General features: G+C 35.3%; 1 protein-coding gene across 4 annotated transcripts in view; it reads left to right on the top strand.

Annotated features, from left to right (window-relative positions):
• TTBK2 (tau tubulin kinase 2) overlaps positions 1 to 19327 on the top strand; it is an 83823-nt gene that overhangs the window by 4972 nt on the left and 59524 nt on the right. For all 4 annotated transcript variants that reach the window (XM_064658160.1, XM_064658161.1, XM_064658159.1 and 1 more), the window contains exon 2: positions 16044 to 16203. In XM_064658160.1, coding sequence (XP_064514230.1) covers positions 16135 to 16203 — 69 coding nt within the window. In that variant the 5' untranslated portion in view covers positions 16044 to 16134. The remainder of the gene's footprint in view (positions 1 to 16043; positions 16204 to 19327) is intronic.

Here is a 19327-nt window from a genome sequence, read left to right as displayed (position 1 = left end):
ATCATGATGATTTGGGTGAAATTATAGTTTTGCAGTTTTGAGCAAGATAGTGTATCCAGCAGGGAAACCTGTTGAACAATTCGTCTGGTTGGAGAAAAGTTTGAAGGAATCGCAGGATAGATCAGTATGAAGAAAATATTTATTGGTCTTGTGGGAGAAATGTGCAGGCTAACCCAGTCAGTTCTTGTCTTTACTAGCCAAGAACTAGAAATTAAGGGTGAAGCTAAGGAGCAAGCCATGAGCCTCCAGCAGTAAAGCAGATGTGTGCAGGAAAGAGGCTCTCTTATTGACTGTCTGGTGATAGTTGTCATTTATTTATAGCTGTACATAGACAGAAGAATATTTTTCACATATTAGCTCCTGCAGATGAAATTACACATTATTGTTGAACCAGTCTAACAGCTGGCTTCTGTTAATAAGTGGAAAATGATGTTCTCTGCCTGTGCCTTTTCTAGTGCCCACTGATCTCAGAGCTGCGTGATTCAACTCACTAACTTGACAGAGAGTGATTGTAGAAAGGGAGTTGTTTGGGCTGAGATAGGTTTATAACTCCTGCTAGGTCATGCTGTTATGTGCAATTTCACCCTGAATGTGTAGCTGAGGTAGTCATAACCAGATCCTTTCTTTTACTGTAGCCTGGGTGCTCAGCTGACAGGTCTCTCTGACTATTGTCAACTCGGGGAGGATGCAAGAGAAAGAGGAACATTTTCTGTGAAAGGCTGCTTTAATGTGATGGTGCACTTTCTTCTCTGTTGATTTAAAGGAAATTTGGGCTAGATGCTAATTTCAGGCTGGACATCTTCCTGTTATTCTGATGTATTTCATTAGTTTTGAGCCTAGGATACCTTGTTCATATGGCAGTGCTTCTGTATGTATATTCAAAGACTGGACTAACCTTTCCTTGATCCTGGTGTATTAAAAAAAAAACAAACAAAAAAAGGAAAATACTTATAGCTCGGTTTGATAGAATTGTATTTCTTTTAAGTAAATTTGAGAACTTAAAGAATACTGTTATTATTTTAGGGCTATTACACTTTGCCATTATAGCATCATGTGTTACTGTTTCCATATCTACAAAATTAAATCTGCACTCAGTCAATCTGAAGTTAAACAACTTCTAGTTTTAGACATATTGTTTGTATAGATCAAGTGTTTAAACATTCAAAATACACAAATATGGCATGTTATAGGTCAACAATGCAATCAAGATTGTTTTTATAGCCCAAGCTTTAATTTGGAGAGATTTGGTATTGAATGTCTTTATTTACATACAACCAGTATTTCTTAAAATATGTGATGCCAATATGCAATACTTTTTATTATTTAAGTAAGGATGAAGTGAAAGGCTGTAAAGGTTTTTGGGAAACTTTGCTCTTGTGTTTTTAGGAATAATTTTAGTATGTTTGTTTGGAAGATAGTTAAAATCTGATCTTGCACTGTTAGCTCTTCTGATTTGTAAGAAATTCATGTAATTTTTGAGAGTCTCTTGATCTCCATGTTTTTAATACATAAACTTGTTGATTTTTGTGCCTCATCATTCTGCCACGTTTTATTTTTTTCAACTGATCTGTGGACTGTTTTTAAGTACTTTTGTGGACTTAAGACAGTCCCAGCAAACTAAATATGCCTGGGATAATTGTATTTTCTTAATGAAATATGATTATATAATTAATATTCAAAGACAAAAACTTTATCATTTATCTCAACCTTACTGCTTGAAGACCAAGGGAACTGTTGTGATTGTTGAGGCAACTTTGTGTGTAACACCAGCTTCCCTAGGACTTCCCTGAATTTAATGTGCTAACAGTAGTTGAGTAAGAGCATATAATGTAGGAAATTATTCTGTTGTCTTTTAAGACTGGTCAGTAATGAGGAATCCACTGAAATAATTAATAAAGCATCCTAATAGTAGAATATCTTTATTGATAAAAATTAAAGACCTTGGAGATATTTTAATGTTTTTAAGTAATCTAAAGACTCAATCTTTTACTTATATGATTTGTGTGTTGGGAACTGAGCTTTGTAATTTTGACACTCAATACATAGTACCCAGTATTTTAATAATTTGGTTTTCTGCATATTTTTGTTAAAAAAAATCTTTTCTTGAAATATGAGTACCAGAACTGGATATAATATTCTAGCAGCAGTCCTACAATGAGCAGATAGAGAGGTATTACAATATCTCATAGTATTTATTTGTCTACTCATCCATAGTTGTCATAACCTTAACACTCCAGCAGAAGCATTTATCAGAACTGATTGATTTATATTGTCTTAGTTAATGTTTCATTTATTCTTTGTTCCTTGATGTATAATGCCTTCTTTCATCCAAGCTGGATAAAAGTAGTTTGCTTGCAGTCTGATTAAGCAGTTGATGCAGTTTGTTCTATACCACTTCTTGATCTCAGCATCAGGTACAAACTTTATAATTTTTCCCTAGTAAAAAATGTTTCACTATTAAGTCAGAAATTGACTCTTATGGGAGTAATTAGAGAAATATTAGTTTAGGTTATTTAAAATTATACTTGGGAACCTATAGTTTAATGTATGATCAATTGATTTTCTGCCATTTTAGTTCCTTAAAAAGAGACTATGCTGTGTGTTATAAACTTAGATGTCTTACAGAACTATAAGTGCCATAATAACTATTATCTTTATAGGCCAAACTTGTAATGCCGTAGTAAAAATTTAGTTTGATAGGAAGGGGAACTTAGTTGAATGGCAGTAGTTTTATTGCCTTCCACTAATTCTTTAATGCTCAAGTCCTCTTCTTGCAAGTCCTTGCCTGGAACTGATCTCGAGCTGATGGCCTATTACCAAAGTAATTTTATTTATCCTTTCCAAACATTAAAATTAACTGTCTTCTGCAGTGCTCTGTGTTTCAGGAATCTGCAGTGATAAATCAGAGATCTCCTTGAAAATACCTACTAAGATAAAAGTTATTCAAATGTGTCTTTCTCAACCTGTCTGACTTAGTAGCATCTCACTAATATTTATGCTGGGACTAGGAGACGCAGCACCGTCCGGAGCTTGGGACGCCGTCCCAGTGTCTCCCCGCTCGCTGCCGGGGCCGGAGGAGCCGCGGGCCGCCCGGAGCTGGCCAAGGTACTGAGCCGAGCGGGCTGAGCGCGGCCTGAGGGTGAGCGCGTTTCTGAGAGCCGCCCGGGCAGCGTGCAAGGAGTTAATTGCTTCACTGCAAAAGGAAGGCTGCCACTGACAGTAGCATCTGGACTTCTCATATCACTGTGTCCTGGGACGTGCACAGAAAATCTTTATGCCTTTGCTACTATACCAGAAAAAACTCTACTGTGAAAGTTTTCCCAGAGCTCCAGCTCCTGGCTTTTTAACAGCCCTAGTCATGCTAAACACATCATCAGGAACAGATTCTTTGCCATCTAATTTACACCAAATATGTCTATACCATCCTCGAGTAAGAGATAAAAACTTTTTCCAATGCACTTCTATAAGAAATCACTGTGCATCACAGTGAACTTTCAGGCAAGTGTATAAGAGGCAAAAACATTATTCTACCTGTAGCTTAACAATTTTCACAAATCACCCAGCTGTCATCTCAGCTCTTATCTCAAGAGAACCCTATAAAACAGCCTCCAAAGATGAACCTGCAAAATAACACTAACATCTATAAACAACTTCCAGCTTATTGCAGATACTAGTTTCATTTTTTCCTCCATGTTCCAGAAATTCCTGTGTCCTGTTCTCTTGCCTGCACCACTCATTTCTTTATTATATACTTGAAAGATGATTAGTGATAGCACTATTTTTAATTATTATTTTACGTAGCTTCCCCCCCCATTATTTTAGTAATTCGCCTTTAAAAGTACCATACCCCATTTACAAAGTGTTAGAGCATATTCATTTGGATTTATATGTAGCTACCTTGCCAAATTTGCTGCTATTTTATGTAGGTAGTTGTGGTTAAAGACATGAATCCTCATTAATACAGAGTTTTGTATTTCCATAAAAATATAATAGTGTATATATAAAGTACATGGAATATATATGTAAATAACGTAAACAAATATGTGTATAATGTAAAATCACATATATGTGTGATGTATGTGTGTATGTATATTAAAATGTATGTTGTGTAATATTCTTTATTACAAAGTGTGTTAATATAGCAGTATTATAAAGAATATTGCATTTCTGATTCCCTGCATTAATTTTTGCTTTGATGCAGATATACCTGGCAGTCTTGATCAGAGCAGAAGCTCTTTGATGGCCACCTCAACAATTAGGAGGAAGTAGTAACAAAACCTGTGAGAAAAGGAAGAAATTGTTTGAATGTCTGGCATTTTCCTCCTCCTCCCCCTTTCCCATCAAATTCCTTTTCCTCAGGCCTTTGCTGGTGAGAGGTTTGAATGCCTTTCTGCTGAGAGGACTCCGTGGCTCTCAGACTAAGAGGTTGAATGTCTTGACATGGCTGTTATTCCGTGTAATGCAAAGCAGTGCTGCACAGGTTAGGGCAGAGAAGAGGAATAGATAAGTAATGGAACCTGAAGGAGGCAACTGTAGATGTATTAAAGGCAAAAATAGATGATTAGTTTATTTATTTAGGCTTCATGTGTGTGAATTGAATGCTATAGTCTAAACATGGTGATGGGAAATAATTTCCATGAATTGTGTTTTTTTTAATCCATGACATGTTTTGATAAGTTTGCTTCATTTCTTATGCATCACCATATGCGTAGCAATTTTATTTCATATACACACACAAAAAAGTAATCTCTCACTAGTTGATTGAAGTACTTTAGTATTTTGAGAGTGTCACTGTTGCTCTATCCATGGGTGCTTTTTTCTCTTAAAACTAAGATGTAAGCCTCTCACATACTGTTTTTGATTTTTCAGCTTTAAAATTATTACTGAACAATTGTTAGTGGCTATTGAATTCTTATTTACTGGCTGCCAGACTGAAGCAAGGCTACTGGATGGAAACAAATTAAAAACACCTTTTGCAATTCAATACTGCAGCTGTCAATACTTACGTAAAAATTCCGAAAATGCACCTAAGACTTGAATCTTTGCTCTTGTTCCTGTCACCATCTACCATCTCAACAAACTTTAGAAGGTCAAATTGACCTTTTGTCAGTCTTGACAAATGATAGTGACCAACAAATGGATTAAAAAGCATCTTTTTACCCTGTTTTTTCTGTAGGGTGTAGGGTCTTGTATGGTTTTAAATATTAATAATGTGGTAAAACCTAGTCCTCTTGGGGGAGGAGGTTCTCTGTCACTAAAAGTGTGTGATCACTTCTCTAGCAAACAATGTAGAAATCTTTGTATCATTCTTTCTTGTATGCAAATAGTGCCATATCAAAAATAGGTGTATATGTGCTGAATGTAATTAGGAAAACAAAACATCTTAATCCGGAATAAAGAAAGCCTACATGGTATTAATTTCATTGCTGTTTGCAGAGTGGATTGATGCACTTTTATTAGAGGGAGAATTTCAGCTTATAATATTAGTGATTGGTATTAGTTTTTAATGACCATGTGAAAATTTGCATTTGAATGAGAGGTGCTGGAGGGAATAGAAAATATAGGAAGAGTATTATATGTGAAGACACTGAGACTAGACACTAAACCCAGCATAAAGGAGACAGTATGTGGAGAATAGAAGTTGAAACAATAGGACAAATTGTACTTGAAGATTGTGAGTACCTCTTGCATACAAGGATTTATAATATTTTTTTTTTCAAAATATCAACCTCACATAAGTACCAGAAGAGTTTATTTGAGTTCAATTGGTTTGCTTTATCATGTCGTTCCCACTATGTTAGTTAGTCACCAGTTTTAGGGTTGTATCTTAAGTAACTTGCAGAAGATTATGCTGAAGATTTTAATTCAAGTTGCAGCTCATCAGTTCAGATAACTTGAATTTATGTTACAGGGAGCAGAATTTCTTTGTCTTCTCTCTGTGTTTCCAAACAAGATAGATTAAAGACTAAAGATCTGTATTCAACAGTAGTAATAAGTGGATGCCTAAGGAAAAGTACAAAACCAGAGATAATATAAATTATAATTTCCTCTAATACTTTTTCATTTTCTAAGGAACTTCCTGAGTTGAATATACTTAATATGTATTTTCAGTAACCCACAGCAGTTTTCTTTCTTTGTATAGTTAATCAGTGTCCACTTGAACCGTTGTAAATTTTGTTATTCACAGTATCCCATTGGCAAGAAGTTGCACATGTCAGTTTGCTCTGAGTTTGGCTCCTGCTGATCTACTTTGATATTTTTTGGTTCCCTTATCGAATGACATCATGAATAGTTGATTCCTAGCCAACCTCTCCATGCCCCTAATGATTTTATAGACCTCTGTCAAATACTCCTCTCTACTTCCCATCATCTCTTGAAAAAGATTTTAAGTCATTACTTCATGTGGAAATTAGTCTATATCTTTGATTATCTTGTTCCATTTTCTGAACCTTTTTTTTTTGTCAGGTAGGAAGAACTAGAATTGCATACAATACTTAAGGTGTTAGTGAACCGTGGATATCTACATGATCTTCATGTTGTCATCTGCTTTTTCTGAATTCTTAACGTTTGATTTTTTTTTTGACTGCTATTTAGCACTGAGTTGCCATCTTTTGTAATTGTATATCAGAACACCAAGTTCTTATTCTTGATTGCTAACAGTTTCTCACATATTTAATGAGAAGGTAGGATTATTTTTCTGATATGCATAATTTGACATGTATTTACACAGAACCTCACCCACCATTTTATCTCTTGGTTGTACAGTACTATGAAGTCACCCAGCAGTTCCTCACAGTCGTCCCTCACAGAATTGCAGAATGGTTTGGGTTGGAAGGGACTTTAGAGTTGGCAGGGACACCTTCCACTAGACCAGGTTGCTCAGGGCCCCATCCAATTTGGCTCCTTCTTTTGAAGGAGCATTGTGTTTAGATACCCGGGGAATCTATTCCAAATTTGAAAGCAGAGCTGTTGATGATCCAGATGGAAGATAGTGAGTCAGGTCTTCTATATGTGTACAGTTTGTGGAAAAAAACCGTTTTTATTTAATGGAATCTGAGTTAAAAATACAAATATTGATTTTCCTAAATGATAGCTCATCAGCCTAAAAAGGGTAGCTCTGTGTGCTGTAGTGTGTATTTACAGATGATCTAGATAAGATGCAAATACTGAAATTACATAGTCTGGTGATACAAGGCTATTAAAATTAGTAAAGATGAAGATAAGGAAGAGCTGGAGAAAGACCTTGCTACTCTGAGATGATGGTGAATGACAATTATCATAAAAGCAATTCATGTAGGGATAAATAATTTTAAAATTTACAGCAATTAACTTCTCTTGAATGGAGTCTTGCACATTCTCTGAAAATAGCAGGTTATTCCCCAGTAACAATGCTGGTCTCCACATCTCAGAGGGGACATAGAACTGCAAAAAGCACACAGATGATGATCAAAATCAGTGAAAGACTAAGTAGTTGGAAGAGGTAAATAAGGAGGCATATGGTAGCAGTGTATTCCCTGTGTAGGACTGAGAGGTGAACAGGGAACAACTGTACACTGCCTTCCTGTACAAAGGTTAATGAACTTCCAGTGTAACTAGCAGAAAACAAATTGGAAACAAGGATGCTTTTTCCCCCAAAATGAAGTCAAGTTACAATTTGCTTGCAGTAGAGTGTTATGGGTGGTAAAAGTTTTCAGGGGTTCAGAAAAGCTCTAATGAACTTGGAGATGAAAAATCTTAAATACCATCTTTGTTTCTGTGTTTTGTGTCCCAGCTTACTATATCCTCAGAAAATATGCTGGGAAGTCTGATTATATGCTTTCTGTGTCCTTGTATTCTTCCCTAGACATGAGTTGCTGGCAATAGGTGGATTTTTGGCCTAATGCAGCCTGTCTCTGCTTGTGATTAGCTGCCCATGCTATCTACTTTTCTGCTGTCTAACCTAATTTTTTTCTGTTGCAAATTAAATTGATATTTTTGGATTTGTACCAACTTCAAATGCCTTTGCCAAAGTTCCATTTCAGTTTTTTAATACTTGTTTTCCGTTTCAAACCTTGCAGGACTTCTGATTAGGACCTCAAGTTTCAGTCACTGTTGCTTGAAGCCAGCTTCAACTACAGCTACAAAGCAAGTGCATGCTCTAACCAGGGCACATTGTTGACTTGAGTCCCTGTACCTTTTTCAGCACCAATATTTTTTTAGGGACAGATTGGTCAGACAGTCTTAGATGAGCTACCCATCTGCTTTGTTGTTGTGTATTGTACTTCTAGATTCAATATTGCCAGAGCCCATGTGATCATTGTGGAATATCCTGTGAACAAGAGAGATTCCCTGGCACTGTGGAGAGCTCTTCTCTACAGCCATGCCAAACTGAAGGTAAAGTAATAACTTGTACCAGTCTGCTAGCAATACCTCCTCTATGTTTATTTAGCTGCCTCAATGCCACCTTCCTTCAGCATAGCCAAGCACCAAGCCATTTCCCACCTCTCATGTCATTTGGCAGTTCGTAAGGACCCACTTCATGTCGCTGTGCCTTACCCATTGATGTGAGGGATGCTGACAGCAGTGCTGAGTTGGTCTTGGCATGAGGGTTAGCACAGGGTCTCTGTGTTTTTTTGTCTTCTCTTTGTACCTGACTTCTCTAATACTGTTGATTTGCTGCTGGAAAGTACAATTCTTCTTGAACATACTGAAGCATCTCCTGCATAAACTGTAACGTGGTGGTGTGTCTTTCCTCCTTAACTCTTTCCGGGATTGCTGCATTGCGTGATAGGATGGCCAATCTCCTCATTGAGGAGGCTGAAGCCTGTCAGAGTTTGGTAGGTGTCCTGCACTGTGTGGACTCCCTCAAATCCCATCTTCCTGTTAGCTAGGCTCTTATGGAGGCACCTTGCTTGGTGTAGCAGTTACTGACCTCATTTTACACATTGGCAAAAAGGAGAGCTACTGTATTTAAGGAGATGTATTTAAAGCATTTAAGAAGATGGAATACCTGTGTATGCACAGCCGATGCCCTCTCTTTATCCCAGTACTGCAGCAGATTTAGAGTTATGTGCCCTAAAGATAAGGGTGCTAAGAGGTTAGACATTAGAGATTGAGAAAAGATTATTTCTCTCTTTTCTCGTATTCTGCTTAGTAAACTGTCAGGCCTCATTGACCATGTTTTTGTCATGTGCTTTGTCAACTGACATATCAAGGGAATTCTCCGGTTTTGTTAGTGAGGTCCAGGTTGCTTCACGGATGGAGCTTCAGCCTGGCATGATACAGCGAATGTAGTCATGTGGCTGCCAGCTGGGCTGCTTCTCTGCTGCTGGCAGCCTTGTTGATCATTTGACAGTGCAGACAGCATTTTGCTATTCACATGCCATCTATCTGAATGTCTCATCAAAGTTTCTCTGCTAATTTTCTTGTATTTTCAAAAAAACTGTGTTACTCCCATTTATGTTTAGAATTAGCCCTGAACTTTACTTGTTTGGGTGAAGCATTAAGCAGTTAGTTGTATATGTGCCCTCACATCATTCTTGCACAGTCCTTAGCAGCAGCTCTTTTCTTCTGTAAGGTCTTCAGAGCAGTGTATTGTTTGCCTTCTTGTCTTCTGTCGTTGTGTGCTGTATGCATGTGTTGGGTGTTTATGTTTTTCCTTGCTGAGAAAATGGATTTGTGAAAAAATAGAAATAGTGTTAGTGGAAAGGGCAATAGTTCAGACCATCTTAAAGGATCGATCCTTTGTATGTAGATAGTGACTTTGATGGTAAGCTATTAATATTCTTGAGTTTATCCTAAGAAGATGACTGACTATTCCAACACTTCAGAAAACTGTAAATAAAGATTTTATTTTTGCTGATAAATCCAGACTATAAGTAGATTGATATTATAATACTATGCCACTGTTTAAAATACCTTAATTCTTTGACTTCAAGCTGTCTTTCTTTAAAACCACACTTCACTATCACTTTTTTACAATGAAAATTTTGCAAAGATCTGGAAAAATAATTATTGTAACACTGTATAATTTAGGTCATTGCCAAACTGAGTTTCCATTTGCACGTTTATTTGAAAAAGACTTTTGACAAATAAAACAAATTCTTATAGCAAAAATCCCTCCTCCTAGTTCCATTTAGGTTTGTTGTAGATACCACAATGCCTATAGTGAATCTAAGACACAGAAATACACCTTTTTTTTTTTTCACGAACGACACTATTAGGGTTTTAAAATTAATTTTGGAGTCATTAATAACATTTCATGAGCCTCTTTTTGATTCGTAACTCACTCTGAGTTGTGGGAAAAAATTGAGAATAATACAATATTATTTGAAATGATATTAACCTTTCCAAAGGGTTGGGCTTCCACATTAGGATTAAAGGCTCTGCATCTGAGGTTGAATTTGAGTTGAAAGCACCACAGTAGCCCAGCCTTTACCTGTCTCTCACAGCTAACTTCCATTCTTTCTCTTTTTCTGACGTAAGTCTTTGTGCAATTGTGTGACAGATCAAATTAGGACATTAAGTCACACATCTGAAAAATACCATGGCAAAAATATCATGGATTAAATAGGGTTTTTGATTTATGACTAATTCTAATTTTCCCTGACCAAAATGTTCTGATTTTCTGTGGGTAATAAATTGCATTCTGTGTTTCTGATAGGAACCATAAACATCTAGTCATTCCCTGTCATGCACATAAAGATGCTTTCTTTTCTTTATGGCAAGGTATTGAGTACCCTTTATCTCAGTTGGTCTGATCAAGAAACATATTGAAGTTTACTTCAGTGCAAATGCTTTCAAGTTCAATTTAATTTAAAGGTGTTAATTCTACTTTGGACTTGAAGAGGGGTTTGTGTGCCTCAGGCTTGTAGAGATTTGCCACATGTATTAGTGTGTTTAGTGAAAGAAAATACAGTCCTCTGATGAACTTGCCTTACTTGGGTTTTTGCAACATTTTGGTAGTGAATTCTTTTGCAAACTGAAAATAGTATGGTAGCTTGAAATATGTCTTTTTAAAATAAGACTTGAAACTAAATGTTATATTTTTAACTCTGCCTTCAAACTGCGAAAATATTGCCACTTTTGTAATAACAACATATCTGTAAGTGCAGAAGTTGCCAGAAGGAAATATAGACTCTTTGGCAATAGCACACAAGACAGCTGGGAGCTTTTCACACCTGGAATCTGCAAGTGGTGATGAGTATTTTGGCACTCAAGAGCTTGAGAAAGGAACCTAAAATGGCATTGGTAATGTGTTGAATTTTTAAAAAGATTTTCTTCACAACCAGTAAAGTTGGAAATTTAAGTCAAGGTCTTAAATTTGTTTTCTTATTTGTGTGGTGAATGATGATTTTCAAAACCCCACATTTTAATAGATGTATTTAGAAAATATTCAGGTTTATTTGTAAGATAACTTTCTAGTTTGGGTGTTCAAATAGACATGCTTAATACATTTCTGGCCTTGGAATTTACAATTTCAACATATTCTTAGCATTACGAAGACAGTGGACTTTATCATAAATGCGATGGAATTAGGACCTTTGAACTTTTCCTGCCCTGATTTTCTCATTATGCTGAGCTGTTAAAATTTTGTTTGTTCCTTAAGTTCTTCTGCTCAGAAGTAGAAAGTACAGAAGTGGAAACCATCTTAGGTAGATTCCAGTTAATTTACTAGTTTCTTAAGTGAATTGAAGGCAGGCAGATAGAGCTCCTAATAAGCATAGAGAGTTCTTAATAGTAAAAGGTTGATATTATTCCGTAGTGGAGGCAAGAGAACATGTATTCCTTTATACAGAACAGAATTAATCTTCTGTGCTTACTTGCTTTGTCCTGGAACTTACAGTACCTCCATTCAGCCAAAGTTCTCTGTGCTACGTCTTAGATCTGAATTTAAACATTTATGATGGCTGGTAAACAGAAATTGGCTTCAGTTTAGGGCTGTCTCTGAAGAAACTATATACATGCACGTAAATTACATGAAAAGATTGTCTTTTCTTGCTGAGCTAGAATCAGCTATTACAAAATTGAGTTTTTTTTTTCTGCAAGTTTTGCACTATTGCTTTCTAATAGCATATAATCTCTTATTTTACTTGTTTGGGATAAATTAAAGAAGTCTTTTGTGGGGCTGATGTGTAGTTAAAATCAGTTCAGTGGATAGAAGAGTTTTAAATAATGGATGCTGTTTGTACAGTATTCTGGATATTAGTACTAATGTTCCCTTACCTGCTCTTATGTTATACTATGATCAATTCCTAGGCTTACGTTATAGAACAGTCTATCCTTATTGTGTTGTCGTAGTTACTCCATGACCTGTCATCTGGAAATAAATTTGACACAGGGCTGATTGCCTTTAATTGTGGTAATGCTGTTATTTTCAAAAGTTCTTCTCAAGTGATAAACTGATCTGATAAGGCAACTGATGAGTTAATGAATACAGAATTTTTTGAGACATATTGCAATTAAAATGACTGTTACTTTTTTAGGAGAATTTTAAAGAAGTGCTCATTGTGCTGAAAATAATTGTACTGCCACCTATAAAACTGTACTGCTCAAGGATTCATCTGCTGAATGAGTAAGGGAAAGCTTGCACCTTAACCGTATACCATTAATTATTCATCTGCATCAGTGGAATACAGAACATACTGGAGCTTTCTTAAATTGTTTAACAGCATTGTAGGCTGTTAAAGAGCTGTGCTGAAAGCAAAGTATTTCAGTTGTACAAATGGAACTGTATGTACTTTTATGAGCCATTAATTCATCTGGAATTTGGAACGGGTCAATCTGAATTTAAATTGTTCCAAATTCAGAGAAATTTCACTTTCAATCTTGACCTGAGCATCACCTCCAAAGAATGCATATTTATGTCTGTCCAAAAGTCCTTTGAATGTAGTCCTCTCTAATAATGTCCTTTTCTTTTTCCACATAAATTTGATTGTAACCTAGATTGCACTTACTAGAATATGTGTTATCTGTTTTTAGGTAAGGAACATAAAGATATTTATCTACTGCAGTACATCAATAACAGATTTCAGTTATACAGTGTTAAGGTCATTAGAGAACACATCAGAGCAAGGAAACTCAATCTAGATCAGATTGTGAATAATTTTATAGAAACCATGTGCTTGCAACAGTGCCTGAGTGTAAGCATGGAGGTGTATAAGTATCTGATAAAGTTGTGATTTAGCAAAAGTACAAAGCAGTTTCAGACTTAAATTATAGAAATGACTGCTATTGCAAATAAATAAAAAACCATCTTTTCTCCATACTGGGTATTGGTGAGATAGAGTGTAATTCAGCGTGGATGTCTAACTCAGTGTTGCTGACCATACCACAAGAATAATGTGGAGCAAGGAGAGGGTTTTCAAAGGAGAACCATGTAAAAGACCCATAGGATAGGAAGGAAGGCTTAAAGCTCAATTTATTAATTTAGAGGAGGTTAAAAAAATGTTTAGATGTTTAAATGAAGTGAAATTACTGGGTATGGAATTTGGTTACCAAAACCATAACTAAGTCTGGTGGTAAAAACCCTAAAATTAGACGTATTCAACCTTGAAGCAAAGCGAGTTATGCTTGTTGTGAGGGAAGGAACATACTGAAACATGTTACTAGTGAAGTTAGGGGACTATTCATTATTTGGACTATTAAATTAAATTAGTGTGTGCTAATTCAATGAAGAGGGTGCACTTATGTGGCCTGATCATTTGAAAGTTTGGGCCAATTTCAAGCTTTCTGGCCTTCAAATTTGTCACTGAATCCTCCTGCTTTATTAGGGGTCTTGAAGAAAACAAGATTCTTCAAATTGACTTCAACGTGTTTGTAAAACTTCCATTTTTTTTCAAGTAAAATAATGCTTGCACTTGATTATTAAGCTTCAGGAGGAGTTTAGTACCTTGTCTTCCAAGGCTCAGGAGACAACTTTTGCTGGTGTTTTGTTGCTTTGAATACCAGTTACTGATGATATAGAATATATGTTATTGCTTTGTAATGATACAGGATGACATAGTGAGGAATTAGTGTATTGGAATAGGATTGAGGACTTGTGTGTAAATGAAGATTTTGTTACCCTGGCCATACAGATGTTACATACAGTAATACTTCTATGACAATTCTTAAAATATGGGATATTTATGTGGATATATGTGTTATACCTTTGCATTCTGGGTCTTGTTGCTGATGCTCTCTTAATAAGCTCCAGAATCCATGAACGAATAGCTCTCAGAAATGTTTGTCAGAGCTGTGACTGTAAATTGTAACTTGAAATGTATTAAAAAAAAAAAAGGATCAAATCAGGAATCAAATCAAGTCTGATAGCAGTATTAACAAAAAACTCTAAAATGACTGTGAACAGGAGTGAACAATTTATTTGGTAAAGACAACGACTTACTCTGATGTAACTGGTGGGTGGTGGAAAGAGAAGGAAACGTTTGAGTAAATGGAAAAATGGCTATGTGCTGTAAGCATGTAATTTTGGAAATAGACCTTTTCCCCTTCATTAGTACCATTTCATTTTGTCTTTGACTTACTTAGTTCTTGACTGTGTTATGATAATTCTATTGGAAAGGACAGTAACTGTGGTCAGTGGTTAGTAATGTTAAGGGCATTCACATAAATGACCATAGTTCTTTTTGTAATTTTGACCTTATCTGCAAGGGAGGATTTACTAGCACTGGTAGAATTTAAATTGGTTTAGTTAAACTTGATTAAATTGTGGGGTGGATGCTGTTACTTGGAATACACAATCTTAATTTGGTTTCCCTTCATTTGTTTGAATTAAACCAATTCAGGCTACCTATTTGAATGAGCACTCCTTTCAGGGATGTAATCCACTCTAATTTGGTATAAATTTAATCCAGATTAATTCTTCTTCAGAGGGGTCTGTTTTGTTTGGAGTTGGTTTAAATGTTAGAATGTACAGTTGAAGCAAAGAGGCATAAATATAATATGAAAAAGAAATTCGAAAGAATATGAAAAAAACCCCCACAGTTACTATCATGTTAAACAAATGTTTGTCTTAAAAGCCAAGTCATTTAAGCAGCAGAGTGTTTATGAAAAAAAAGCATAATTTAGCCCCAGTAGTAAACTTGGCATTTAGCCACGTGGAAGGCCATACTGCTAATTTAAATCAGAATGAGTTTACCAATTTTGCATATAATCTGTGTGTCGATTCAGGGAAAAAACCAATTGTTCGCTTGCAGTTGATGCTATTTTGAAAGTGATGGAAATAAATCCAAAGCAAATACCCTTTTTGAAGAGTATTGTCTTTGGATAAGAGAGTTTATACAAAGAGTTACATTTGTATAATTATACCAGTGTAACAAAAAAGCACAATTCTAGAAAAGCTTCAAACAATTGAAATAAGATTTTAATTGGTGATAGAAGTTACTGATAGGAACCATCATGCATATATTAATCTCAAAAATACAAATTTTTATAATGCTATATAAAATTCAATTTAGCAATGATTGCTGAAACCAGAAAATTAAAAAAATAAACTGTCAAAATTACTGAAGACAAGTTTTTTTCCTTTAGCTATTTATAGCCTGACATAAATCAACAGAATTGTACTTAAATGTATTTAATCATGAATAATCCTAGCTATGTGAAATACATTGTAAAATGTGGAGTAGTCTGTATGCAGTGCAGTCTCAATTGAAATATCTATTTTTAATGTTGTAATTTTTTGGTTAATATTATTTTAAGTTTATTATATATTACTATTAATTATTTAAACAACTATTTGGTAAATAATTAGATTTAAAAAGTTCTTATTAAAATTAAGTTTAAATGCAATTATGCTTTGCAACATTTTGAAACTGCTTATAGAATATAATTGTGGAAATGTTTATATTTGTTTGTTACATTTTGAGATTGGAATTGGAGGTTTGAGTGAGAGCAAGTAAAAAACTTTTTTCTGTACTGGAAGCTGTTTGTCTAGAATTTCAACACTGGACACTATGGGATACAAAAACTAGTTAAGGTGCTGGATGAGAAACACAACTTTTTCTGTATTTCATGTTAGTCTGTGAATCACTGAAATCCCATCTTCTGCTCTGTTTCTGCAGTGACTGGTTAAATGGAAGCCACTCCTAGGATCTGGATGGTTTCTACTGCCTTAGACTTTGTATAGCAGCTCCATCACCTCAGGAGGTTGCAATGAGTGGAGGAGGGGAGCAGCCTGATATCCTCAGTGTGGGAATATTGGTCAAAGAAAGATGGAAGGTGGTGAGTATACCTTCCTGCAATTCTTTTTCTTCTTTAAAACACATTTTTTTAAAAAGAATTAGATTGTGCTTTGAAATTGGTTTGAAAACTCTTATGAGATGTATTTTGCTTAATTGGTGATTAATTCAGCAGTAAATGGTGAATGTGCTTTAAAACCACTTGTTTCTCTTATCCTACTTTTAAAAGAAGCTATGGGGATTTAAGGTGGTTTATTTTTTTTCCTGGTAAGTACCTAGGGAAGCTCTTAAATCCCAATTTAGTGCCTGTTCAGAGCACAACTAGAAGAATCCTGTTAGTATATTGAATCTAGTCAAGCAGTGATTATGTTACTCCATTTTGGAGATCAGTCAGACACCCTCATGAAACTAGCAACTTTGTGAGACATATTCCTGCTTTATATGAAGATCTTTCAGGACTTTGCTGCTCTTCCTTTTATCTGTTGGATTTTGTAGCATAGATTTATTCCCGGCTGATTTATATTCATTTGACTGTGTGCCAGCATTGGCTTTTCCATAAATAACTCTATTTCCTTTTGGTGTTCATATCCTTGATTTTCATCTTGAGGAAAATAGTATCCATTTGAAGCTATTTTTGATAGGGAAAACAGGTTTTCTCGTAATTCCTTCTCCATTCCCCTGATGACTTTATTCTTTTTTGCTTAAAATTAAAAAAAAAAAAAGGCAGTTCACAATAGAGCATTTGGAGTATCTCTGTGTGTTTAGTAGGCTGTGAATGGATTCTGAATCACTTGCACCATCTTTGCTTTATATTACTCTCATGTTTCAAGATTTTGTTTAAACTGTAAGAAGGAACATAGAAAATACAGATTCATCATTCATTTCAACTTCATATAGAGAAAATAATTTCAACTGTCTTGTGTTCTGTCTTCCTTTTAAATAGGCAGGAAGCCAATAGCTTTGTGTAGGAAACCTTTATATTTCCTTTTGTGTAAATAGAACCTAAAGAGCTATCTCTGGAGTATAAGTATTTGTAAAATACCTTCTTATATTTTGTCTTAATACTGCATTGAAGAAAAAACTAAAAGCATAGTCTTGAATCAGATCAAGTAGAATAAAATACCATTAATAAATAGATACCAGCATACTAATAGATCACCATTCACAAAACTGCTCAGTTGTCTGATGCATGCAAATATAAGTCTTGTTTTCTTCAAGTTTATTTTCTTTCCTATGTAATGTAGGCTGATGATGAGATAGATATCTTCTGGAAAATGTTGAGAGTAGGCTGTAGTTCATCTCATATGATTGTACCTTTTCTCTTACGTGTTTTCCAGTTCAAGTATTACACGTAGAAAAGTGCCAAATATTTCCTGTGGGTAACTTATGCTAAAGACTATAGGCAGATCGATTCCTGTGTTTAATTGTTGAAGCCTTATTAGTAGCTCATAGCTCAGTCAAGATAACGGTACTACCAGACCAAGAAGTGGAACAGAAAAGTGCAGACTTAAAATGGCCAAATTAGTCACAAAACTACATCTTTGAGAGATACACATTGATAACATAGATTTTTTTTTTTTAAAATGTATATACATATACGTAATTCTGTTTTTTCCCAGTATTTAGATATGACAGATCTCTTTCCTTTCTGTAAGGACTAACACTGCATACATTAAATACATCTAAATGTAACCAAGCTAGACTGAGTATTTCATGGGACTTGGAAGGTTACTGTTTCTCACGGTTTGTCATTATTATAGCATTCAGCCTAGACTCTTGAAAGATGTAGGTTAAAGAGAATTGAGCTTAAGCCTGGGTTGGTAGGATGCATGTTACCCTGCTTCAGAGAAAGTATATAGCCTGTGGAGGAGACTGCATTTGCTAGCAGCTAGTGTGCACTAGAAGGAAATAATTAGGTGGGTTAGTTCTGTAGGTCTGAAAATGTGGCGTTCTGTCTGTCCTGTTTTAAAACTGGCAGTGAATTGTCCAGAAGTGAGTAATGCAGATAATGCTACATATCTTGGACCATATTTTCCTCATCTTAAGAATATTGAAATAGCTGTTGTTTGCAATGGTAGAAGATCCTCAGGACAGAACATGCATGATGAAATACTGAATATTGTTGTAATAATACAGAATAAAAATTCCATGCAATGAAAAAGGCAGGTAAACAATATGAGTATTTTATCTGTTACCTTCTTCCTTATTCATAGGGGCCTAGGGTATTTTAAAAAACGTTTTTCAGTCAGATATCTGATTGTCTGGATTAGGAGACAGATTTATTTTCAGAATCTGAAGATAGGTCAGCACATTGCTGCTCTCTAGAACCCCAGAATGTTTAGATGACATTTAGTACAGTGTAGTCATATAAAGTTAGTAACCGTATGTTTTCAGATGACATTTTGAAAAACACGTCAGTCTTAGAGTAAGTTCTTTTTGTCTGCTTTTCTATTTTATCAGTTTTAGAATGTTAGCTATGGGGGAGATAGCCATATAGAAGTATTACATGAAATAACATGGACATTTTTGATACTGAAAAACAGACAAGTGTCTATTTCCCGTGAACAGTTAAAGCAGAGTGGAAACACAACTAGTAATATTTGCTCTGAATGTAGTGCAAACTAATTAATGTGCCATGAGCATTCTTTTTACCTCTCCTAGCACAGATGAAACTTTCAGTGCTGCAAGTTTCTTTAATATGTCTGTTAATAAGAATGGTATTGGTGAACCATTTAAATGTGAGTAACATTTGAAATGTGTATTCAAAGATAATCTTAGCCATTTCATATAATTTATTGATATAGCTGTTGTGTGTAGGTTACTTCAGATAATAGAAAACGCTGTCTCTTTTCAGGAGTCCAAGAACTTGTATAACTTTAGTATTCAGTGTGTGCATTTCTGAAAAGTGAAGAAGATGGCATATTTTAAAAATGTCACAATGCACTTGTATTTGAAGGTCTCTGGGTAGTATGTGACTATTTGAGGAAAGACTTTATTCAGCATACTGACAGCTCAGATTCATGCTGGGAATACTAGTGCACTCTTCTATTGTATTACATACAGGAAGTTTAGTGCAGATAGAGATCAGGTGTGTTCTCTTTCAAACTGTGGTTAGCCATACCTTTGTAGATTATTCAGTAGCTCTTTTATACTGTACTGAAGGATAT

Source organism: Pseudopipra pipra, chromosome 6 (genome assembly GCF_036250125.1).
Source record: "Pseudopipra pipra isolate bDixPip1 chromosome 6, bDixPip1.hap1, whole genome shotgun sequence".
NCBI lineage: Eukaryota > Metazoa > Chordata > Aves > Passeriformes > Pipridae > Pseudopipra > Pseudopipra pipra.
The sequence above is the reverse complement of the archived record's forward strand: the minus strand, read 5'-3'. Positions and strand labels throughout refer to the sequence as shown.